The sequence below is a fragment of the Tupaia chinensis genome, unplaced genomic scaffold (assembly GCF_000334495.1).
Source record: "Tupaia chinensis unplaced genomic scaffold, TupChi_1.0 Scaffold149501_1, whole genome shotgun sequence".
Taxonomy (NCBI): Eukaryota; Metazoa; Chordata; class Mammalia; order Scandentia; family Tupaiidae; genus Tupaia; species Tupaia belangeri.
In genome coordinates, this window is record NW_006209345.1 from 3178792 (window position 1) to 3204345 (window position 25554).

The 25554-nt window shown below is 40.9% G+C and overlaps 1 protein-coding gene across 3 annotated transcripts in view; it reads right to left on the bottom strand.

The window, feature by feature from the left end:
- The window catches only part of KDM2A (lysine demethylase 2A), a 153117-nt gene that overhangs the window by 38395 nt on the left and 89168 nt on the right, over nt 1-25554 (bottom strand). For all 3 annotated transcript variants that reach the window (XM_006171303.3, XM_006171304.3, XM_014585315.2), the window contains 5 exons: nt 25252-25345; nt 23649-23802; nt 21227-21342; nt 11844-11970; nt 7905-8299 (listed from right to left, as the gene is read on the bottom strand). In XM_006171303.3, the coding sequence (XP_006171365.1) occupies nt 7905-8299; nt 11844-11970; nt 21227-21342; nt 23649-23802; nt 25252-25345 (886 nt within the window). The remainder of the gene's footprint in view (nt 1-7904; nt 8300-11843; nt 11971-21226; nt 21343-23648; nt 23803-25251; nt 25346-25554) is intronic.

Sequence of the window (25554 nt, forward strand, 5' to 3'; positions counted from 1 at the left end):
AAAGAGAGACAGACAGACAGAGTGAAAGCACCCCTCTGAGGGGATGGCTGCACCTCTCAGAGGGGATGGCCACACTGCAATCTCCTCCATTCTCCTCTCAGGATTTTGCACATGCATACACACATGCCTGGTGTTTTCTCAAGCACAGGGGTCCAGGACTTGTACCATGTAGTTGGCCATGCAGGATCCAGCTGCCTTACCCACCATGCCATGGGCTGGCCACATAATATTTTATTATTTTAGGTTTTTGCTAGGGCATTTTTACTCTCTGGAGAGAGAAAGACAGAGGGAAAATAAGAAATCACTCCTTGGGGGAATGGCCATGCAACCATCTCTCTCTCTTTCTTTTTTTTTGGGAGAGGTTTTTGCTATAGGAAGTGTGCGCTCTCCAGAAAGACAGAGACAGACAGAGAGACAGAAAGTGAGAAATCACCCGCCAGGGTGGATGGCCACACTGCAATCCTTTCTCCTCCATTCTCCTCTCGGGATCTCGGGCACGCACGCGCATGTGCCCGACATGAGTTTAAACCTCTGGGTCCGGGACTCGAACTGCAGTCGACTACATGGGAGTTCAGCGACATAGCCATTACGCTAACTGCTGGTCCCAGCAAACATCTCTTTTTCTCCATTCTTCTATCATGATTTTGGGCATGTGATTTTCAAGCCATCCTGTCTAGGACTTGAACTACGTAGGACTCCAACCCTTAACCGCCATACCACCTGCTGGCCCCTCTAACACCTCCTCTCTTTTTTAAAAAATATTTTTTTAAAAATAATTATTTTATTCAACTTTATTTATTTTAATTTTGACCAGAGGTGGGGAGAGAGAGAGAGAGAGAGAGAGAGAAAGAACCAAGTCGCCAGTTCCAGGACTCAAAATGCATTAGGCCATGTGGGAATCCAGCTCCCTTAATCACTCCACCACCTGCCAGCCCCAGTAACACCTTTTTGTTTTTTAAGGGGAAAGTTTTTTGCTATAGGGCACATGTGCTTGCCAGAAAGACAGAGAGAGACAGAGAGATAGAAAGCGAGAAATCACCCCCCAGGGGGGATGGCCACGCCGCAATCCCTTCTCCTCTGTTCTCTTCTTGGGATCTGGGGCACACACGCACATGTGCCCGGTGTGAGTTTAAGCCACTGGGTCCAGGACTCGAACCACAGTCGACTACATGGGAGTCCAGTGACATAGCCATTACACCATCTGCTGGTCCCCAGAAACACCTATTTAAATAAAAACAAAAACAAAAATTTGTAAGAGAGGATAGAAGGAAGGAGGTAGGAAGGGGGAAAAATGAGAGACAGGGCAAGAGAGAGATTTTTGACAGCATCTCACCTTGCCCTGATTCTCCTGCTTCAGCTTCTCTGTTAGTCAGGATTACAGGCACATACCACTGAATCAAATCTGGGCTTTCCATATGGCCCCACTCTTTTCTTTTTGGAGAGGTTTTTGCCATAGGGCATGTGTGCTCACCAGAAAGACACAGAGAGAGAGAGACAGAAAGTGAGAAATCAACCCCTAGAGGGGACGGCCATGCCACACAAACCCTTCTCCTCCATTCTCCTTTCGGGATCTTGGGCACATACATAAACGCGCTTGGCGTGAGTTTAAGCCACCGGGTCCAGGACCTGAACTGTGGTCAACTACATGGGATTCCAGTGACGTAGCCTTTTACGCCATCTGCTGGTCCCGGCCCCAGTCTTACACAGCAATGTCCTACTTTAGCTTGCCTTACCCTATAGCAAAAGAAAAAAAAAAAAAAAAGACCTGTACTTCTTTCCCTCACTGTAGACTCTGTTACCCTCTTCTGTTTGCTCTGTGCCCTGGGTCATGTATGCCACCTGCAAATCTGGACTGCACTTCTTTCTTAGTCCACTAAAATGTCTGCTCCACCAAGGTTTGATAAGGCTCCTAAGGGCTAGAACCATGGCATGGCTACATAGTTCTCCCAACTCTCAGTTTGGTTACTGACACAGAGTAGACAGTAATTTTTTTTTTTTTTTGAGAGGTTTTTTGCTATAATGCACGTGCACTCGCCAGAAAGAGAGAAACAGAGAGATAGAAAGTGAGAAATCACCACCCAGGGGGTATGGCCACACCACAATCCCTTCTCCTCCATTCTCCTTTTGGGATCCTGGGCACGCACGCACACGCGCCCGGCACAAGTTTAAGCCACCAGGTCCAGGACCCGTACTGCGGTCGACTACATGGGAGTCCAGGGACACAGTCATTACACTAAATGCTGGTCTCCTAGGCAGTGGAATAAATTAATTTCACATTTTTTTTAAAGAGAGATTTTTTGCTATGGGTGTACGCGCTCACGGGAGAGACAGAGAGACAAAAAGCGACAAATCACCCCCCCAGGAGGGATGACCATACTGTAATACCTTCTCCATTCTCCTCTCAGGATTCTGGGCACACATGCACACACGTGTGTCTGACATGAGTTTCAAGCCCCTGGGTCTGGGACCTGAACCGTGCTTGACTACGTGGGAGTTCAGTGATATAACCGTTATTCCGTCTGATGGTCCCAAATTTTACGGATTTGTAACTTTTAATTTTTAAGAGACTTTTAGTGTAGGGCGTGTGTGCTCACTGGAGACAAAGAGACAGACAGAAAATGAAAAGTTAATTCCCCTGGGAGGATGGCCACGCTGCATTTTTTCTCCTCCAGTCTCCTCTCGGGATTTTTGGGTATGCATACACACGCATCCAGCCTGAGTTTTAAGTCGCCAGGTCCAGGACACAAAACATGGTTGACTATGTGGCAATCCAGCAATGTAACCATTACGCCATATGCTGGTCTCTTTATTTTTTTCCTCGCTGTAATGAAGTTACTGGTTATTAAGTACTTTACTAACAGAGTCAGCAGGTGGTGTGGTGGTTGGGAGTGCTGGACTTCCACTTGGCTGACTATGGTTCGAGTCCTGGATCTGGTGGCTTTCTTTCTCACTTTTTCTCTCTCTTTCATTCTGTCCCTCTCTAGTCAAATTTAAATAAATAAATATACAGGGACCAGCAGTTAGCGTAATGGCTATGTTGCTGGACTCCCATGTAGTCAACCGTGGTTCAAGTCCTGGACCGGGTGGCTTAAACTCACACTGGGCACATGTGTGTGCATGCCCCAGATCCCGAGAGGAGAATGGAGGAGAAGGGATTGCAGCATGGCCATGTCCCTGGTGGGTGATTTCTCGCTTTCTGTTTCTCTTTCTGGTGAGCGCACGCGCCTTATAGCAAAAACACCTCTCAAATATATATATATATTTCACACACACACACACACACACACAGACATATATATTTGTGAAATAAAATAGTTATTAAAAAAGTACTTTATACATGTGCCAGGTGTAATTTTCACACTGGGCCCAGAACTCAAACTGCACAGCCATTTGGGATCCAGCTACCTTAACCACAATGCCGCTGGCTGGTCCCAAAACTTTCTTCTTAAGAGTTCCTAAAGACAGGGACTGAGAGATGGCATAATAGTTATATTGCTGGACTCTCATATAATTGAGCATAGTTCAAGTCCTAGATCCAGCAGCTCAAAACTTTTGCCAGGTGCATGTGCATGCATGCCTAAGATCCCAAGAGGGGAATGGAGGAAAAGGGACTGTGTGACAGCCATCCATCTGCAGGATAATTTTCTACGGTCTTGTCTCTCTGGCAAGCTTATGCATCCTATAGCAAAAATCTCTTTAAAAAAATTTTTTAGGGGACTAGCAGGTGGCGTGGTGGTTAAGGTGCTGGACATTCCCACATGACTGACTGTGGTTCAAGTCCTGGACCTGCTAGCTTCCTTTCTCACTTTCCTTCTCTCTCTTGCTGTGTCTCTCTATGGTCAAATTAAAATAAATGAATAAATAAAATTAAATAATTATTAAAAAATTATTTTTAAAATAAGAGTTCCTAAAGACAATTATATAAGTTAATAATAAGTCTCATAAGTCACAATTCAATGTTTCCCACATGGATCCATAGTGGAGTATCTACATAAAAAGAGACTTCAGTAGAAATAAGGATATACTCAAACAATCTCTTGGGATTATAAAAATCCTACCATGATGGAAAATAAAAAAAATTAAACATCTTTTACTTACTCGAGAGTGTGAAACAGGGAGCCAGCAGATGGTGCAGAAGTTACATCGTTAGGCTCCCATATGGCCAACCATGGTTCAAGTCCCAGACCTGGTGGCTTGAAACTCATGCCATACACGTGTGTGCACATGCCTAAGATCCTGGGAAGAGAGTGGAGGAGAAAGGATTGTGGCATGGCCAACTCCCCTGGGGGGGTGGTTTCTCACTGTGTCTGTCTCTTTGGCAAGTGCACATACCCTGAGGCAAAAACATCCAAAAATAAAAAAAGGAAAAGAAAAAAGTGTGAAGTGAGTTTGGGATCTAATTTGTGAATCTGGAAAAGTATGGCTAAATCTGTTCTATTGCATCATCATAGAAATAGGACCATGCTTACCTGGAACTTTGTCAATTCCTCCCCAAAATACAAGCTGATGTATACATGATATGATAATACATGATATAATATGATACCCACTGCCACTTTTAGAGCAAACTTTATTTATTTATTTTTTTTGGAGAGGTTTTTGCTATAGAGAGTGTGTGCTCACCAGAAAGACAAGAGAGAGACAGAGAAACAGAAAGCGAGAAATCACCCCCCAGGGGGCATGGCCACACCACAATCCCTTCTCCTCCATTCTCCTCTTGGGATCTTGGGCACGAACGCACACGTGCCTGGTGTGAGTTTAAGCCACCAGGCCCGGGACTCAAACTGCGGTCGACTACATGGGAGTCCAGCGACATAACTATTACACTAACTGCTGGTCCCTAGAGCAAACTTTATAAAATCAAACTGTAACACTAATTGTCCAGCTTCTGTCACTACAGAAGACCAACCCCAACCAGGTTACTACCCTTTTTAGCCTCTGCAAATTTTTTGTCATTACTGCATAAACAATATAAAACATAATTAAAATGTCAGTAATAAAAAAAAAAAAATGAGGTCCTATTCCAATCTCTGGAATTCTTTCCTGAGATGACTAGCAGAAAGTGGGGAGGACCTCTGGTTATACAGCAGCCAAAGAAAATCTGTCAGGAATTAGAACTGGAAAAGACCTACTATGAGACATTCGGTCCATTATCACTAAGGTCACAAAAGTATTCCCTGTAAGTTCTTAAAATGGCTTAAAAGGGGACCAGCAGTTAGCATAATGGCTATGTCGTTGGACTCCCACGTAGTCAACTGCAGTTCGAGTCCTGTGCGTGCCCAAATATCACAGGAGGAGGATGGAGGAGAAGGGATTGCGGCATGGCCATCCACCCTGGGGAGTGATTTCTTGCTTTCTGTCTCTTTCTGGTGAGTGCATGCGCCCTATAGCAAAAACCTCTTAAAAAAAAAAAAAGGCTTAAAAGTAGCTTAAACTAACCCAGGTTTTCAAGTAACACTTTTTCTCTTTGCCAGAGGTAAGTAAGCTCATCCGAGAGTGACAGAGAGAGAGAAAGAAAGCACCTGCCATGGGGACTGGTAAAACCATAATCTCTCTTTTTTTAAAAGAATGATTTAACTTTATTTATTATTATTATCATTATTATTTTCCAGTTTTATAAGAGAGAGAGAGGAAGTGAGAAAGCAAGCCACCAGGTTCGAGACTTGAACCATAGTCAGCCATGTGGGAGTCCAGTGCCTTTAACCACCATGCCACTTGCCGGCCCCAACCATAATCCCTTTTCTTCCATCCCTCCTTCTTGTCAGAATTTTGGGTAAGCATACACACACACCCAGCATGTTTTTCAAGCTGCTGGGTACAGCACTTAAACCATTCAATTGGTTATGTGGGATCCAGACACCTTAACCACCACATCACTAGCTGGCTCAGTCACACTTATTATAAACTGTGTACTAGCTTTCTAATACACATACCCATGTCCTGCACTCAAGACATAGTTCAAAACACTAATTTAAAAAATAGTTAAAGCCAGCAGGTGGTGTGGTGGTTAAGGTGTTGGCTGATCTCAGTCAGAGTTCTGGACCCAGTAGCTTGAAACTTAATGCCAGTGGTGTGTGCATGCATGCTCCAAATCCCAGGAGAACAGAGATGGGACTGTGGCATGGCTATTTCTCTCTCTCTGTCTTTCTCTGTCATGCCCTATGGCCAAAACCTAAAAAAAAAAAAAAAAAAGTTATTCCCAGCTTTCCACTTTTTTGGTGTACACATTAATAATGTTAACTTATGAAGACGGACTTAAAAGAATGCTCTATGATTCTGGTAGCTCAAATCTAGATTGCTCAAAACCACATTCATTTATTTGAGTCAAATACATGAGGGGTGAGTTATGCTTGGAAGATAGTACTAATGTTAGGAGAACTCTTGGAAAAGAAGAAAAATAGGCCCAGTTGGTAGCATAACGGTTAAGGCAGCTGGAACCCAGTTCGAGTAGCACAGTTTGAGTCCTAGACCCAGTGGCTTGAAAAATATGCCAGCTGTGTGTACATGCATGCCCCAAATCCCTAAAGGGGAGCTAGAGGAGAAGTGACAGTGGTATAATCATCCCCCTTGAGGAGATGCTTTCTCACCTCCCACCTCCATCTGTCTCTGGTGAGCACTCATGTCCTCTAACAAATCAAAAAACATCTACATATATGTGACACAAAAAAGTTACAGAGTAGTAGAAAAAACTGTTCAAAATGATACTTTTCTGGGGACCAGCAGTTGGCGTAATGTCTACGGCGCTGGACTCCCATGTAGTCGACCACAGTTCGAGTCCCAGACCCAGTGTCTTAAACTCACGCCAGGCACGTGTGCATGCATGCCCAAGATCCCAAGAGGAGAATGGAGGAGAAGAGACTGCGGCATGGCTATCCCCCCTGGGGGGTGATTTCTCATTTCTGTCTCTCAGTCTCTGTCTTGCGAGCGCACATGCCCTATAGCAAAAACCTGTCCAAAAAAAAAAAAAAAGATACTTTTCTCAGAAATTGTTCCCACATAGTTATTTATTTATTTTTGAGAGTTCCTTCCTTCCTTCTTCCCTTCCATCTATCTATCCATAAGCAAGAGACAGTGAGACAGAGAGGCACTCCCAACAGGGTCTTCACATTACAATCCATCCTCAGCTTCAGTCGGCTCTGGATCATAGGCACACATGTGACTTGGTGTGTTCAGGGAGATCATCAGATGCAAACCCAGAACCTTCCCACTTGGATCAACCTCAAAGAGTGTTTGTTGCATTACAACTACATCTCTTTCCAGCCCCCATATTTACGTCTTAATACTAGATAAATCTGAAACTAAAGATACTAAACCTACTCAACGTAACCCAGCATAGAACAATTTCTCTTCTCTCAATCTGCTTGGGATGCTCTCAGCCACTTCTCTCTAGTAACAGTCCTCTTCATCGAAGGGTAACAAGTTCCAAGAGATATTTCTTTCTTTTTAAGTTTATTTATTTCATGAAAGTGGAGGTAGGGCCACAATCTTCCTCCCAGGCTTCCAGCATGCTCAATTCAATCCAGGATCTAAACTCTAGGTTTCCTTATATGACTCCAGTATCACACAGCACTGCCTTGCTGCCTGTGCCACCACAGTTAGACCTAGTAAACATTTTTTAACATATTTCCTTAGGCTCTGCTTTGTTTTTGAGGTCAGGTCAGCCTAAAATCTGTTTTAGGACAAAAGTCCTCATTGAACACATAAGATAACAGTATTTTCAGAACAGGGACCTAGACTTGGTTAGCATTTGAAACATTTGAACACCACTAAAAAACGCTCGTACATACTAACTTCACTTTGGCTGAGTCAAAGATTATCCAAAATTTCTGTACTTTCCCACTAAATCCAGAAATTGACTGCCCTAACAAATTTGACAGTTGTCATACAATATAACAAACCCTTACCTTTACGTCAGCAATGAGGGCATCCTCATCTTCTATCCCTGTGGGGACACACTTCTTGTGTAGTGGCAGAGACTCCAGCTTATCTACAAGGCAGCGAAGGCCTTCAAGCTCAAAATGGGTCAGATGCACTTGCCGGTCCTTTCGGGGGCTACACTGAGGATCCCACACTTGGCCATTGTGGGAACCACGGCTAGAGTCAGAGGATGAATCCCCAGATAATGTTTTCTTCAGAGCTGGAAGACTTCGGCAGGTTTTGCCCAGTCCCTCATAATCCAGGTTGACCCCATTGGCCACAGGGCTAGTGAGGATAGAACGTCTGCTACTCAAGCGTCGGGGTTCTCTATCCATTGCTTCTTCATCCCCATTTCCAGATTCCAACCCATTTAACTCCAAATCTACCAATATGAAGAAAAATATGCAATTAACAACATGCCATTTGGCCATGTGATAAAGAGAAATAAATAGGTGGTATGGGAGGATCCCTGAAATTATAAATGATTAAGAAATATTAGGGGACCAGCAGGTGGTGTGGTGGTTAAGGTGCTGAACTCTGCCACATGGCCAACTATAGTTCGAGCCCCAGACGAGGTGGCTTGCTTTCTGACTTTCTGTCTCTCTCTTTCTCTCTCTCTTGCATATCTCTTTCTGGTCAAATTAAAAATAAACAAACAAACAAATAAATAAATAAATAAATAAAATGAAATTAGTTAAAAAAAGATATCATATTTTTAAAAAGTTTCTTATTATTGCAAACTATTTGTCTACTGTTGAAAAAAATCAGTTACAAGGGCCGGAAGGTGGTGTGGTGGTTAGGGCGCTGGGCTCTCACATTGCCAACTGCAGTTCAAGTCCTGGACTTGGCAGCTTGCTTCTCTTTCTCATCAAACTGAATAATAAATAAATAATTCTTTTTTAAGAATTATTTTATTTAACTTTATTTATTTACTTACTTAATTAATTTGACCGGAGAGAAATGGGGGTGGGAGAATAGGGCAGAGGGAAAGTAAGAAAGCAAGCTGCCAGGTCTGGGACATGAACCGTGGTCAGCCATGTGGGAATCCAGTGTCCTCAACTACCACACCACCTGCCAGCCCCAAATAAATAATTCTTTAAAGAAAACCCAAATAAACCAGGGTGTCAGAAGGTAGTGTGGTGGTTAAGGACTCTGGACACACTGCAGTTTAAGTCCTGAACCTGGCAGCTTGCTTTCTTACTTTCCCAGACTCTCTTTGACCAAATTTTAAAATAATAATAAAAAATAAAATTAAATAAATAAATAATTCTTTAAAAAAATATCAGCTACAGGCAGAAATCCAATTGACATTACCTCTGTTGTCCTATTAGATCCTGACTTACTAGGACAAGAGCTAATGATCAACTGGAATTTTAAATGTTTGGGAAAGACCCAGTCTTTGAACTGTGTACTGGGAAGAAACTACTTTTAGAAATGGTGTCAGTTTCAAATTTAAGCCTGAATTTGGGATTATGACGTCACTGTCTTTCGAAAGAGTAGATAGTAGCACATATATTTAAAAAGTGTGTTGCATTGGGACCAGCAGATGTAGTAATGGTTACATCACTGGATTTCCATGTAGTTGAGCATGGTTCAAGTCCCAGACTTGGTGACTTAAAACTCCTGAAAAGAGGCGGAGAAGGGACTGTAGTGTGGCCATCCCTCCAGTGTGTGTGTGTGTATGTATGATTTCTCGCTTTCATTCTCTCAGTTTCTGTCTTTCTGGCAAGCATACATGCCCTATAGCAAAAAATCTCTCTACAAAAAAAGGAGTAGTTTTATACCCATAAAATTAAATTTTGGAGTTGAAATCCTAACAATATAGATAACAAAACAATGTGACTATTTTTGGAAAAGGAAGATTCTCATAAATTTTTGATATTATTGTTATAAAAGTAATACATGTTTACTATCAAACATAAGAAAATTCAAGAAGATGTAAAACACTAAACAGGCCATCCCCTTTTATTGCTCTACCTGGGATAATAACTGAATGGTGTAATGTATTTCTTTCATTTGTACATTTTTCTTATGTGTGTGTGTGTGTGTGTGTGTGTGTGTATATATATAAAATATAATACATATAACATATAACATTACATATATTATATAATATATATATATGACTATGAAGAGAAGTATTTTAAAACAAGATTAATTACTATATATATATGCAATTCTAACCCCTCCTTTCACATATTTGGTGAGCATTCTTATTTTCAAATGAGAATATTAACTATAAATAGTTATACAATAAAAGGAAAATGCTAAAGCAACAAGTATCTTGACATTATAAAGCACAGATTTAGAGTCTGACTAACCTGGTTTAAACTATGGTTTTGCCACTTATTAACTGTTAAGACTGTGGATAAGGTTTTTTTTTTTTTTTTGTGAAAGTTTTTCTTTTGGGACCAGCAATTAGGGTAATGGCTATGTCACTGGACTCCCATGTAGTTGACTGCGGCTGAAGTCTTGGATCCGGTGGCTTAAACTCACGCCAGGCGTGTATGTGTGAGTGCTAAAGATCCCAAGAGGAGAATGGATTGCAGCATGGCCATCCCCCCTGGGGGGTGATTTCTTGCTTTCTGTCTCTCTGGTAAGTGCACGACCCTATAGCAAAAATCTCTCTCAAAAGAAAAAAAAAAAAAAGAAAAGAAAGAATCGTATACACCTAGTCAAAGATCATAGAAATAAAAATTAAAAAAAAAAAAAAAAAGTAAAGTTTTTCTTTTACCAAAGATGTGTGTACTCCTAGAGAGAGATAGACGGGGAAAGTAAGAAATAATCCCCAGGGGGCATGGCCACTCCCCAATCCCTTCTCCTCCATTCTCCTCTTGGGATTTTGGACATGCACACACTTGCACTTACATGGTTTTCAAACTGTTGGATCTGGGACTAAAACCGTGGTCTGCCATGTGGTAACCCAGGGCCTTAGCCATCATGCCACCTGCTGGTCCTTGGACAAGTTTTTTAATCTCCTTAAGCATTAATGTCCTCATTTGTAAAATGACAATAACGGTATCTATCTTACAGGTAAGAAGAAATTTAATGTATGTAAACTGCTTAGTAGAGTGCCTGAAATATAATAAGGGCCATTTTGATGACACATTCCTACTTTCTATTTTGTCAGACACCATTTTTATTTTTAACTTTTTTTGGAGAGGTTTTTGCCATAGGGTGCATGCGCTCGCCAGACAGACAGAGAGAGACAGAGAGACAGAAAGTGAGAAATCACCCCCCAGGGGGGGATGGCCACGCCGCAATCCCTTCTCCTTCATTCTCCTCCTGGGATCTTGGGCACGCACGCACACGACAAACACCATTTTCTTAAAACAATATTTACTTATTATATTTATCTGTTGTGATTTCCAAGCCACTGGGTCCAGATCTTGAACCACAGGTTGGCCATGTGGGAATCTAGTACTTCAACCACCATGGCACCCATTCACTCTTTTTTTTTTTTTTTTTTTAACTTAGGTTTTGTTTCTGTTTTCTTTCTTCCTTTCTCCATTCTCCTCTTGGGATTTTGGGCAAACATGTACCCAGTGTGATTTTCAAGCTACTGAGTCTGGGGCTAGAACTGTGGTCAATCATGTCGAAGGCCAGCACCTTTACTACCATGCCACCTGCCGGCCTCTCAAAGAGCATTCTTTACAGGGTAAAACATGTCAGACAACTTAGATCTTTCTAAGGAGGAGCTAAATACTAGCAACTCAGACAAAGATCAAATTCAAAGTATTTCATGTAGCTTAGTAATTCACATTTGGGTAGATAACTAGTGTTCAATTCCAATGAATAAATTTGGTACTTCCAAGTAGATAAGTGAAAAATTAAGACAACTACTGAATAATACCTTACTGGATATTCTTGGCTTCAACTTTACTCCTAAAGGGTGTCCTGAAACTTCATGTAGGGAGAACACTTACCCATGCTGAGGGATTCTTTTTGAAATTCCTTAGTTAGGTGGGAACGGTTGGTTATGCAGTACACATAGCGCTCTAACACGTACCAACACATTTCATAGTAGAATGGATAGCGGAACTTATTTGGAACCTATACAGGAAGAGAATAATGAAAAAAGCAAGGTAATAACAATTTTCAAGGAAAGAGAGTAAGACAAACTGAATTACTGAAATAATTAACACAGGAAAAATGCTCACCAGTCAACCTGTGAACCCAGGTTAGCATATGAAGCAAGAATTAAGTCAATCTATAAACTTAGAAAATGCAGGTCTTAGGAAACAATAATGAAAGACAGAAGGCACTTGCAAAGACCATTCAGAATAGCAGCAGATGACATAATGGTTATGTACCTGTATTCTCACGTAGGTGACTACAGTTAAGAGTTCTGGATCTGGTGGCTTAAAACACACACTGGGCACACGTGCATGTGTGCCAAAAACCCCAAGAGAAGAACGGAGAAGGGATTGTGGCGTGGCCATCACCCCCAAGGAGTGATTTCTCACCTTCTGTCTGTCTCTCTGGTGAATACATGCGCCCCCATAGCAAAAATCTCTCTTAAAACAAAACAAAACAAAACAAAATGACCATTCAGAGCCACCAATAAGCTATCTTTCTATTTATTTTGGAGAGGTTCTTGCCTTAGGGTATGTGTGCTTGCCAGAGAGAGAGACAGAGACAGTGAAAAAGAAAGGGAGGGAACCAGCAGTTAACGTAATGGCTATTTCGCTGGACTCCCACATAGTCGACCACGGTTTGCGTCCCGGACCCGGTGGCTTAAAACTCATGCTGGGCGCGTGTGCGTGCGTGCCCAAGATCCCTAGAGGAGAATGGAGGAAAAGGGATTGCGGCGTGACCATCCCCTCTGGGGGTGATTTCTCGCTTTCTGTCTCTATGTCTCTGTCTGTCTGGCGAGCGCATGTGCGCTATAGCAAAAACCTCTCCAAAAAAAAGAAAGTGAGAGATCATTCCCCCCTGGGGGGTGGTGGTGGAGGTAGCCATGCCACGATCCTTTCTCCACCCTTCTCCTGGGATCTTGGGTATGCATGCACATGTGCCCAGCGTGATTTTGAAGCCACCAGGTCTGGGATTCAAACTGTGGTCACCCATGTGGAATTCCAATGATGTAACTTCTATGCCATTTGATGGCCTCAAGAAGCTGTCTTGATTAAGTGTGAAAACATCAAAAAATAAGTTTTGGCTTTTGATACAAAGAGTAAAATATTAGAATATAACACAGCATACTTGAGAAAATTATTTCAGAATTTCTAGGATACAAAGGCATTCTAGGAACTCATTTTTTTTTTTTTTTTGAGAGGTTTTTGCTATAGGGTGCGTGTGCTCACCAGAAAGACAGAGAGACAGAAAGCAAGAAATCACCCCTCAGGGGGGATGGCCATGCCGCAATCCCTTCTCCTCCATTTTCCTCTTGGGCACGCATGCATGCGCCCGGTGTGAGTTTAAGCCACCAGGTCTGGGACTCAAACTGTGGTTGACTATATGGGAGTCCAGCGACATAGCTATTACACTAACTGCTGGTCCTGGTACTCTTGCTTTACTATAGTTTAACTCTGAATAGGAAGGCCATGGAATGAAAATCTAATAAAAACAGGACATGATAATGAAGTTACTTGTTCATATTAGGTCATCCCATATATGAAAGTATGATTAGAGACACATTCCCAAGTTGTGTCCTATCTAGGATAAGGCTAGGCATTTTCCCAACTAACAACTCTCAGCCTGCCTGCCTTGAACTTTGTTCCATATGGCCTAATCAGCCACTGTTTAAGTCTCCTTTCCATTCTATTCCCAAAGAACATTATTATTACTATTATTATTATTGTTATATAAAATTGATTTAGATCTGCCACAATAATGGAAAAGGCAAATCAGATGGATTAATCAATGAGGAAGACCAATGATAAGGGACTATCCTAAAAATATTCTGCTACCTTCTTTTATTTAAAAATGTTTTCAATTTATTTTTTTAGTACATTCAATCACTGTATGTTATTATAGAATGCAAAATGAATTTTTTCAGCATGAATAAACTGTTTATTAGTCCAGTTAAAGATGTCATACACATTAGAAAGCCAATTCTGGGACCAGCAGGTGGCAGAGCAGTTATGTTTCTGAACTCCCATGTGGCTGACAGCAATTTGAATCCCAGACCTGGTGGCTTGAAACTCATGGTGAGCACATGTCTGTGTGTGCCCAAGATCCCAGGACGAGAACGGAGGAGATAGGATTGCGGCATGGCTATCCCCCTGGAAGGTGATTTCTCACGTTCTGTCTCACTGTCTCTGTCTCTCTCCATCTGGAAAGTGCACATGCCCTAAGGCAAAAACCTCACTAAAAAGAAAAATGTAAGAGAGGGGCCAGCATGCTGGCATGGTGGTTAAGGGTGCTGGACTCCCACATGGCTGACCATGGTTCAAATCCCAGACCAGGCGGCTTGTTTTCTCACTTTCTCTCTCTTGCTCTGTCCCTCTCTGGTCAAATTAAAATAAGTAAATAAAGAAATAGAAGTTAAATAAAAATAATTTTTAAAAAAGTAAAAGAGAGGCCAATACTTCAACACAGTAAGCCAAGTAAGACTTATTTTTTAATTTCTAAATTGCCAGAGGGTATGTATGCTTGCCAGAAAGACACAAAGAGGAAAAGAGTACTTCCTATGGGGCATGAATCCCTTCTTCTCCATCTCTCCATCCTATGGGAATTTGGGGCATACACACATGCCAGGTGTTTATTTCAAGCCACAGAGCCTGGATTCAAATCACTAGGACATGGGGCCAGCCCATAACTTACATCTTAACAACACTGATTATTCCAAACTATTAACATGGTAAATGTTCTGCATGCATTTAGTCTCCTCTTCTTTTATTTTCTCAGAAAAATAAATGAAGTCAAATTAACTAATTTCTGATAAAGGGAGGTGAAGATATAAGAACTAACAGGGACTTGGTCCCCCAAATTAAATGTAACATACTATGCCTATCCCTAGGGCCTTTTAAGTGTATTAACATCTTTCTGGAAATGGGACCAGCAGTTAGCGTAATGGCTATGTCACTGGATTCCCACGTAGTCAACCGCAGTTTGCGTCCCGGACCTGGTGGCTTAAAACTCACACTGGGCGCGTGTGCGTGCATGCCCAAGATCCCAAGAGGAGAATGGAGAAGGGATTATGGCGTGGCCATCCCCCCTAGAGGGTGATTTCTCACTTTCTGTCTCTCTGTCTCCCTCTGTCTGGCTGGTGAGCGCACGCGCCCTATAGCAAAAACCTCTCCAAAAAAAGAAAAAAATAAATAAAAGCACGCTTTGGGGGCCAGCAGATGAGATGGTAGTTAAGATGCTGGACTCCCACATGGCGGCTTGCTTTCTCTATCTCTTTTTCTTTCTCTCTAGTTAGCAGACATGCCTATAGCACAATTAAAAAAAATAAAGGACCAGCAGGTGGCGTAATGGTTACATCACTGGACTCCCCAAGTAGTTGACCATGGTTCAAGTCCCAGACTCAGCAGGTTAAAACTAAAACTCATGCTGGGCACGTGTGTATGTGCGGTCAAGATCTAGGAGGAGAATGGAGGAGAAGGGACTGTGGTGTGGCCATCCTCCCTAGGGGGGTGATTTCTCACTTTGTCTCTCTGCCTCTGTCTTTCCAGCAGAATGTGCTGCAAAAGTCTTTCTAAAAAATATAAAATAAAGTAGTAATAATAAAATTAAATAAGGACCAGCAGATGGTATAATGATATGTTACTGGACTCGCAGAGCTGACAGCAGTTTGAGTCCTGGACCTAGTGGCTTAAAACTCACACCGGACGCACGTGAGCCCAAAATCTCGAGAGGAGAATGAAGGACAAGAAATTATGGTCGGTTCATTCCTCCCCTCCTGGGGTATGATTTCTCTTTCTGTCTCTCTGCCTCTCAGGCGAGCAAATGCTCCTTATAGCAAAAATCTCTCTCTTTAAAAAACAAAAAATTAAATAATTATTTTAAAAAAAGAACCACACACTTTGTATTTCGCTCATAAAGCATTCTCTATATATTCTGTCTCTTTTTTAAAACTGCTAGAAAGTATAAGTGCTCACCAGAGAGGGAGAAATAGAGAAAAAGTGAGAAATCACACTTCCCCCAATAGGGGATGGCAATGCTGTGATCCCTTCTCCTCCAATTTCTTCTTTCAGGATTTTGGGCATACACGTGCACACACATGGTGTGTTTCTCAAGCCCCCAGGTCCAGGACTTGAACAACTGGATCAGCCATGCAGGATCCAGGTGCCTGAACCACCATGCCACCAGATGGCCCCTTTAGATTCTCTTTTAAATTCAACTTTGTAAGTTTTAGAGATAAGTAACATATTCAATAGCTCCTAGGTTAGTATTGATATATAACAGGTTGATATGAAAAGCAATAACTGCTGTGTGTACATATGTAGGAGAGTCAATAAAATTTTATAGAAACACAGATGGATTCCTTATTTGAAATCAAAGAATTAAGACATATTTAGAAAAATTTTGAAAATAAGATGATTAGGTATGGAAATGTGACATTTTCTGATCAGTAGAGTCTAGAAATTAAATAAATAAATCAAGATCAGTTTTTACCAGTTAACCAGATGGCAGGAAACTCCATGCAGAGTTAAGGTACTCATTTTACTTATGTTATTGAAAGTGTTTTTGCCCTTTCTTCCCTGAAACTGATCTAGTGAAGCCCTCGTTTTTTCTTTTTTTCTTAGAGATTTTTTTAAAGCTATAGGGCAGGTGTGCTCAGAGAGACAGAGAAAGAGAGACAGAAAGTGAGAAATCACTTCTGCCCCATAGGGAATGGCCATGCTACAATCCCTTTGCCTCCATTCTCTGGAAGTTTCAAGCTGCATGGTCCGGGACTTGGACCATGGTCAACCATGTAGGAATCCAGCATCTTAACCATTACTCCACTCCACCTGCTAGCCCCAAACCCCAGTTTTAACAGTCATTTTTAGTCACAAAAAGGGAATGAGCTTTAAAAACTAATTTTCAGACTGAATCCTTTTTTTTTTTTTTTTAAAAAGAATTTTGCCACAGGATGCATGTGCTCATCAGAGAGAGAGAGACAGAAAGCAAGAAAGCACCCCTACCCCTGCCAATGGGGATGGCCATGCTCTAATCGCTTCTCCTTTCCCCTCTTGGGATTTTGGGCATGCACGCGTGCACACACGCGCACACACACACAGCATGAATTTTAAGCCGCTGGGTCCAGGAATCAAATTGCAGTCAACTACGTGGGAGTTCAGCAATGTAACCATTACACCATCTGCTGGTCCCTTCAGACTGAATCTTAAAAGAGGTATGGGGGAATACTACCTTTTAAAATGACTGAGTTAAACAAGTATTTTACTATGAAATTACTTTTTCTTTTAAAATATTTTACCTATTTTTGCATATATACATTCTTTACATCTTCAAATTTACTAAAACTATCTCTGTAGTTACGTTACTCTTTTTAATAATACTTATTTATTTAATTTCATCTTTTTTTTTTTTTAATTTGAGACAGAGACAGAGACAGAGAGAGAGAAAGGGAAAGCAAGAAAGCAAGCTACCAAGTCCAGGACTTGAACCACAGTCGCGCATGTGGGAATCCAGCACCTTTAACCACCATGCACCTACCAGCCCCAACGAATTCACTTTTATAATATGCATTGAGGGCCAGCAAGTGGCGTGGTAGTTAAGGCACTGGACACTTCCACATGGCCAACCACGGTTCAAATCCTGGACCTGGTGGCTTGCTTTCTCACTGTCCTTCTCTCTGTGTGTCTGTCTCTGGTCAAATGAAAATGACTGAATGAATAAATAATAAATAATTCTAAAAAAATATATTGGAAAAGCACTAATTCCTCTCATAGTTCTACTAATAGGGCAATTTCTGTTACTCTTAACAATAATAGTAATCCTGAGTATAAGATGATAAAATAGGTACCACAATGACAACTTTTACTGCTATGATATATATGATTTGGCACTTATGTTAACTGAATACGATGACAGTGAATAGTTCAATGATCGTTCCTTATAAAGTTGTAAATTCTTCACTAATTACTATTTTTTAAAAAGATTATTTTTATTATTATTATTTTTAAACTTGCTATAGAACACATGTTTTCAGCAGAGGGAAAGTGAGAAAGCAAGCTGCCAGATACAGGACATGAACTGCAGTTGGCCACGTGGTAGCCCAATGCCTCAACCACAACGCTACCTACTGGGCTCCACTAATTGCCATAAAAAAAAATTACTTTTGGGGGCCAATAGGTGGCGAGGTGGTTAAAGGCACTGAATTTCCACATGGCTGACCACAGTTAAAGAGTGCCAGACCTGGCGGCTTGCTTTCTCACTTTCTCTGTCTCTCCCTGGTCAAATTAAAAATTAATGATAATAAATAAATCTTAAAAAAAATTTTTTTTAATTGCCAGAAAATGCATGTTCTTGCCAGAGACTGAGAGAGGGAGAGGGAGAAAGAACCTCCCAACGGGGTGTGGTCAAGCTGTAATCCTTCCTCCTCCATTTTTCCATCTTGTCAGGATGTGGGATATGCATGCACACAATCGGTGTGTTTTTCAAGTTGTGGGGAGCAGGGTTTGAAACAGACAGACATGTGGAATCTGGCTCCGTTAACACTAAGCCGTGGGCCAGCACTAAACATTCCAATACTTTTAAATCTACCAAAAACATTTTTTTAAAAAAGAATTATTCAAGTTAACTTATTATTATTATTTAATTTGACCAGAGATAGAGAGAAAGTGAGAAAGCAAGCCGCTAGGTCTTGGACTCAAACCATGGTCAGCCATGTGGGAATCTAGCACCTCAACCACCATACCACCTACAGGCCACACCAAAAGGTTTTAAGAATGGTACCAGGGTCGACAGCTGGTGTTAAAGGCACTGAATTGCCACATGGCCAACCAAGGTTCATGTCCTAGACTTGTTGGCTTGCTTTCTCATTTTCTCCCTCTTTCTCTCTCTCACTCTGTCCCTCTCTGGTCAAATTAAAATAAACAAGTAAATAAATAAATAAAATAATTCTTAAAAAAAAAAAAAAAAAGGTACCATGAACATTTCTATGCCCTTTTCTGAGATTCACCAACTGTTACTATTTCCCCACACTTGCTAATATCTATTTGTGTCTTTCCCACTATACAAGATGGCAGGTGGAAAAGCTGCAAAGCAGGATACTAAGGAGAAGAAACCTGAAGCCAAGAAGGCTGATGCCAGTGGCAAGGTTAAAAAGGGTGACACCAAGGTTATAAAGTCCAAGAAGGGGAAGCCCCATTGCAGCCGAAACTCGGTCCTAGTCTGGGGCATTGGCAGATATTCCCGATCTGCCATGTATCCCAGGAAGGCCATGTACAAGAGGAAATACTCGGCCACTAAATCCAGGATCAAAAAGAAAAAGGAGAAGGTTCTTGAGACTGTCACAAAACCAGTTGGTGGAGACAGGAATGGTGGTACCCGGGTGGTTAAACTGCGCAAAAAGTATTATCCTACTGAATATGTACCTCGAAAGCTATTGAGCCACGGCAAAAAACACTTTTAGTCGGCATGTGAGAAAGCTACAAGCTAGCATCATTTCTGAGACCATTCTAATTGTCCTTACTGGACACCACAGAGGCAAGAGAGTAGTTTTCCTGAAGCAGCTGAGCAGTGGCTTGCTATTTGTAACCGGACCACTGGTTCTCAATTGAGTTCCACTGTGTAGAACACACCAGAAATTTGTCATTGCCACCTCCATGAAAATTGATATTAGCAAAGTAAAAATTCCAAAGCACCATACAGATGCTTACTTCAAGAAAAAAACTGTGAAAGCCCAGACACCAGGAAGGTGAGATCTTTGACATAGAGGAGGAGAAATATGAGATTACAGAGCACAAGATTGATCAGAAAGCTGTGGACTCACAAATTTTACCAAAAAATCAAAGCTGTTCCTCAGCTCCAGAGCTACCTGTGATCCGTGTTTGCCCTTACAAATGGAGTTTATCCTCACAAATTGGTGTTCTAAATTTTTTGCCAAAAACCTAATTAAATAACTGATCATATGTATATAAAAACATCTATTCATATATACTGTTACTATTTTGATAAATTACTTGACTATTAGTTGTGTATATCACAACTCCAAATACTCTAATTGCTGTTTAGTGGCAATTTATACCTCTATCACATATGATTTGGCCCTTACTAACTAGTGTTTTGCTAAAAAAATTAGGCCCTAATTTCCTAAGGCATAGGTCAGCTGGGAGATAAAAGCTAGAAGGTTTGATCAAACCTCTTGTTAGATTTGTTAAATCTAACTTGCCCACGAACTAGGAGTATTTCCTATGTTTTTATGTGTTGAAAAAATGGTGAAAAAAATTAAGTTGTTTTGTTACATGTAAAATTGTCTGAAATTCAAATTTTATTTTATTTGAGCCACATCATTTGCTTACATTACATAGGTTACATTAAGTTGTTGCATTCGATACTGTATGGTCCACAAAGCCTACAATATTTACTATCTGGTCCTTTACAGAAAGTTTGTCAATTCTTGCTTAATGTATCCATTACATTAAGTCACGAAGTCATGTGTTTTTTTTTTAAAAGAATTATTTTATTTTATTTATTCATTCGTTTTAATTTGACCAGGGAGTGAGGGAGGGAGAGAGGGGGAGAGAGGGGGAGAGGGAGGGAGGAGGGAGGGAGGAGGGAGGGAGGGAGGGAGGGAAATCACCACACTACCTGCCAGCCCCTGCAATGTCTTTTCTGATGCAAAAATGCATCATGACTTTCCCAATGACCCAATATATATAATTAATTAACTTTTCTCCTGTGCATCTAGAATGGTACCAGCTGTGCATTCGTCTACTGAAAAGTGAGAAAATAAGACACACAAATTATTTCTTGTAGGGTTTAATTTTCTTGTGAAATCCCAGTTGAGAACACAGTATACACATCTATATATTAAAGATGTTTTGAGTGTTAAATGGTAGTCAGAGTGAAGAAAGATACATGGATTTAAACTTAAGAAACTTGAGATGAAAAACCTCATTATACTAGGAGTATAATGAAAAACATGACTCAAAGATTGCCACATGTCCATATCTGGCCCTATAAAAAGATAGGAGATATCACGAACCTCAAAGAATTAGTCTTCAAAACCAAGCATGTAGATCCTATTAAAATTTTTCTGTGTTCTGAAAATGTGAACACTGCATTTTAACCCCCCCAAAATTGATTTTTTGATGAACTATTAATCTCTTGCAACATCTGTCTTAAATGGAGTAAACCTCTTCACATCCAATTGTTACAAAAAATCTTTTTGTTACATAAAATCACTTACCCGTGTTCTATCTTCAATGTTGTATATTTTTAATTGCATGGGGATGTTGAAACTATGCAAAAAATTGCCTCCAAACACTAATGTGTCTGTGGGAGTATACACAGCATGAATCCAGCCTGGAAGAAATGAAATGGAGGGCAATGGATGAAAGCACATATTAGAATAAGGTTCCTAGATCACATTCAGTTTGGTTCTGCCTCCTAGTGGTTGGTCAAATTACTAACTCTTGAAGCCTCAATTTCCTTTATAAAACTAGGATAAATTATACTCAAATGATTGTTGGTGAGCATTAGTAAAGAAAATGTATGTAAAGTGATTAACATATAATAAACTTTTTTTTTTAACTGCCAGAGGGTGCATGTGCTAGCCAGAGACACAGAGGGAAGGAGAGATAAAAAGGTCCCCCATAGGAATCAACACATGGCGTAATGGTTACATTGCTAGACAGACTCCCACATGGTCGACAGTGGTTTGAGTCCTGGGCCTGACGGCTTCAAACTCATGCCAGGCACGTGTGCATGTGTGCCCAAAATCCCGAGAGAAAACTAGAGGAGAAGGGATTGTGGCATGGCCATCTCCCAGGGGGTGATTTCTCACTTTCTGTCAGTCTCTCTTGTGAGTGCACACGCCCTCTAGCAAAAATCTCTCTAAAAACAAAACAAAACAAAACAAAAACACCCTGGTAGTGGGGCATAGTCATGTCACAATCTCTTTTCTCCATTTCTTCATTCCCTCAGGATTCTGGGCAGGCATACACATGCAATGCACCTATCATGTTTTTCAAACTGTGAGGGTGGGATATGAACCACAGTTGGCCATGCAGGATCCAGTTTCCAACGACCACACAATGCTTAACCATTGCACTACAGGGTTGGTCCCATAATAAACTTTTTTTTTTTAATTTATTCATTGTCATAATTTTATTTTATTTTTTGAGGTTGACTAGAGAGAGAAAGAGAGAAAAAGTGAGAAAGCAAGCTGCCAGGACCAGGACTTGAACTGCAGTCAGCCATTTGGGAGTCCAGCAGCCTTAATGACCACACCACCTGCTGGTCTCCCATAATAAACTTTTAATAAATGGTATAATTTATTGAAGCACCAACTATGACCCAGGATCTGTACAAAAGAGTTCACATGTATTCTCATTTATTCCTCACAATAAGATGAGACATGGATTTAAATATATGACCAAAGTGGTTAACGAGCAGGTAAATGTATTAGTTAGATTTTGAATATAGGGGGGCCAGCTGGTGGTGTGGTGGTTATGGGTGCTAGGCTCCCAGATGGCTGACCACAGTTCAAGTTCTGGACCTAGCAGATTGCTTTCTCACTTTCTCTCTTTTACTCTTGCTCTATCCCTCTCTGGTCAAATTTAAATGAAAAAATAAAGTTAAAATAAAATAATTCTTTAAAAAAAGAATTTGAATATAGGTCTGTGACTCTAAAATCTATGTTCTTTATAAGCATTTATTTTGGAACTAGGGACATGATCAAAAATACTGATTTTGGGCCAGCAGGGGACATGGTGGTTAAGGTGCTGGATTCCTACATGGCTGATTCCAGTTCAAGTCCCAGAGTGCAGTTTGAAAATCATTCTGGGCATGTGTTTGTGTGTGCCCAAAAATCCCAAGAGGAGAACTGAGCAGAAGGGACTGCAGTGTGGCCATCTGGGGAGGGTGATTTTTCACTTTCCCTTTCTGCCACTCTCCAGCGAGCGCACGTACCTTGTGGCAAAAATCTAAAAAAAAAAAAAAAAAAAAAAAAAAAAAAAAATTGATTCACCAGCACTCTGGTATTCACTGTCCATTCCCTAGAAGGGTAGATAGATCATTAGCAGGGGTTGTCTACCACCTATGGAACAGGCCCTTGTCTACAGAGATTCTGTTTTCCTTTGAGAGAGATTTTTGCTATAGGGTGCGAGTGCTTGCTGGAGAGACAGAGAGACAGAAAGTGAGAAATCACTACCCACCCCCTCGGGGGAATGGCCACACTGCAATCCCTTCTCCTCCATTCTCCACTCAGGATTTTAATCATGCACACACAAGCACCCAGCATGAGTTTCAAGACACAGGGTCCAGTACCTGAGCCATGGTCAGCCATGTGGGAGTCCAGTGACATAACCGCTATGCCATCTACTGGCCTTTCTACAGATATTTTGAATTAGTAGAGCCAATATGGGGCCCAAACATGAAGATCTGAAGTCTCTTCTAGCAATTCTGATACACTCTAAGTGAAAAATCACTACCTTTAACATTTTTGTTTAAATATACAATCTCAAAATTTACTTCAAAATAACAAGAAAGGAAACCATCATTTTTTGCCCACTTTAGTATTAAAACCACTTTTTTGGTAATCTATCAATTTCTTTGTCTTTAAGAAAAGTGGCTAGAGTAAACAACCCGCTTTTCCCTGTCTTACTTACCTGAGGGAATGACGAAGGTATAGCCCTGCTTGAGCTCAATGCGCTGGCAATCTGACACCCGGTCACCCAGAAAGATGTCTCCCTGTTTCCCTGACAGCAGCCAATTCTCGTACAGCTCCAGGTTGTGGGCTGTAGGGGGGATGAGCCAGAAGACCTGTGAGTTAAAAAACTTCAGTCTGTTAACAGCCATTGACATGACCCAGTCGTTTCCCTCAACTGATAACACAGGTACAAAGTTAAAACCACCAAATAGAAGAGACAAACAATCCTCTCAGCCTATAAAACCTGACTACCTCAGAAATTCCAGAAGGCCCAAGGAAGTAGGTATTTCTTATTCTCCATTTCCTCAAAAAGCATTAGGGCTTCCTTGAGGTTTGCCTATAGAACCTGGAATACATTCAGACTCAAAGAGGGGCATTTAGCTCATTACCTAAGCTGTCTCTTATATACCCCTGGCTGTTGAGTCCTGAATAGCATATTTAATTAGGTACAATATCTTCAAGAGCCTCACCCAGGTTTTTTTTTTTTTGTTGTTGTTGTTGTTGTTCCAATGTCACTAAGACTATAGGACAAAACTTAAGATGCCTGCTTAAATGGATCTAAAGAAAACAAAATGACTTGGATTTAGAGGTATAGTTGCTCTAAATTAAACATTTTAAAAAGCATTGAGTTTTGGGAACCAGCAGTTAGCATAATGGCTATGTTGCTGGACTCCCACGTAGTTGACTGTGGTTCGCGTCCCAGACCCGGTGGCTTAAAAACTCAGGCCGGGCGCATGTGCGTGCGTGCCCAAGATCCCGAGAGGAGAATGGATGAGAAGGGATTGTGGTGTGACCATCCCCCCTGGGGGGTGATTTCTCACTTTCTGTCTCTATGTCTCTCTCTGTCTGGTGAGCGCAAGCGCCCTATAGCGAAAACCTCTCAAAAAAAGAAAAAAAGAAGCATTGAGTTTTCATTCTAGTTCTAATTTTCTCTCACAAAAGCATTTACTTCGAATAAAGGGGAAAAGAGTTACAAAAGTATACTATAAACCTCTGATATTAATTCTAGATTTCCATTCTCAAATAGCATTCAGAAACATTGACAAGCTGAAATATCATTCTTTAAAAGCAAAATTAATCTTTCAAAATCTATTAATACCCTCAAAAAGTATATAAAAGCTTCCTTTAGCCACGTGTTACACTAGTACCTCCGTGTAAGGAAAATTGGTCTGTCTCTTAATTTGAAAAGCATAAATCTATACAAAATATGTGTTTCTTTGCACTACATTATTATACTTCTAAGTACAGAAATTATCTTGTCCGTGTAAAGTCACTTCCTTGACTTCATTTAGATAACTCTGGTTTGAGAATCCAGAAATAGGACTGTTGAGATTTACTAAATACTATGCTAGTATTGGTGTAATGACAGTGTACTAGACGAATACTAATTCCTAATGAACACTTGTCAAAAAGGTCAGTATAATCTACAATTCTCTCTAGATATAAACAAAAACGATTTCCTAATGAATTAATTTCTGGGGTATGTTAAACATGCATGAACTGAAGCAAACATGATATAACCAGCTTCAGATTCCAAGCCCCCACCATAACTAAGACCGTACCTTTCCCCCTTGATGGATATGATACCAAACAGAAGTACCACCAAAGTCCACATGGAAATCAGTGTAGCAGCCTCGAACACTCATTAGACAGTACCTGATCCAAAAAAGCAGAGCATTAATACACTGATGAAAAAAAAAAAGGAGCGACCCACCAAAATGCTACATTGTCTCTTTATATACTCCCCCTACCTTCCATCTAATCAGTAATTAGTAGGTGAAAAGAATGCAATCAAGTCATCATGTCACCAAAAGAATAGTTTTTTCCTCTTAACCATATGGTCACTTGTTTTCATCCACACTCTT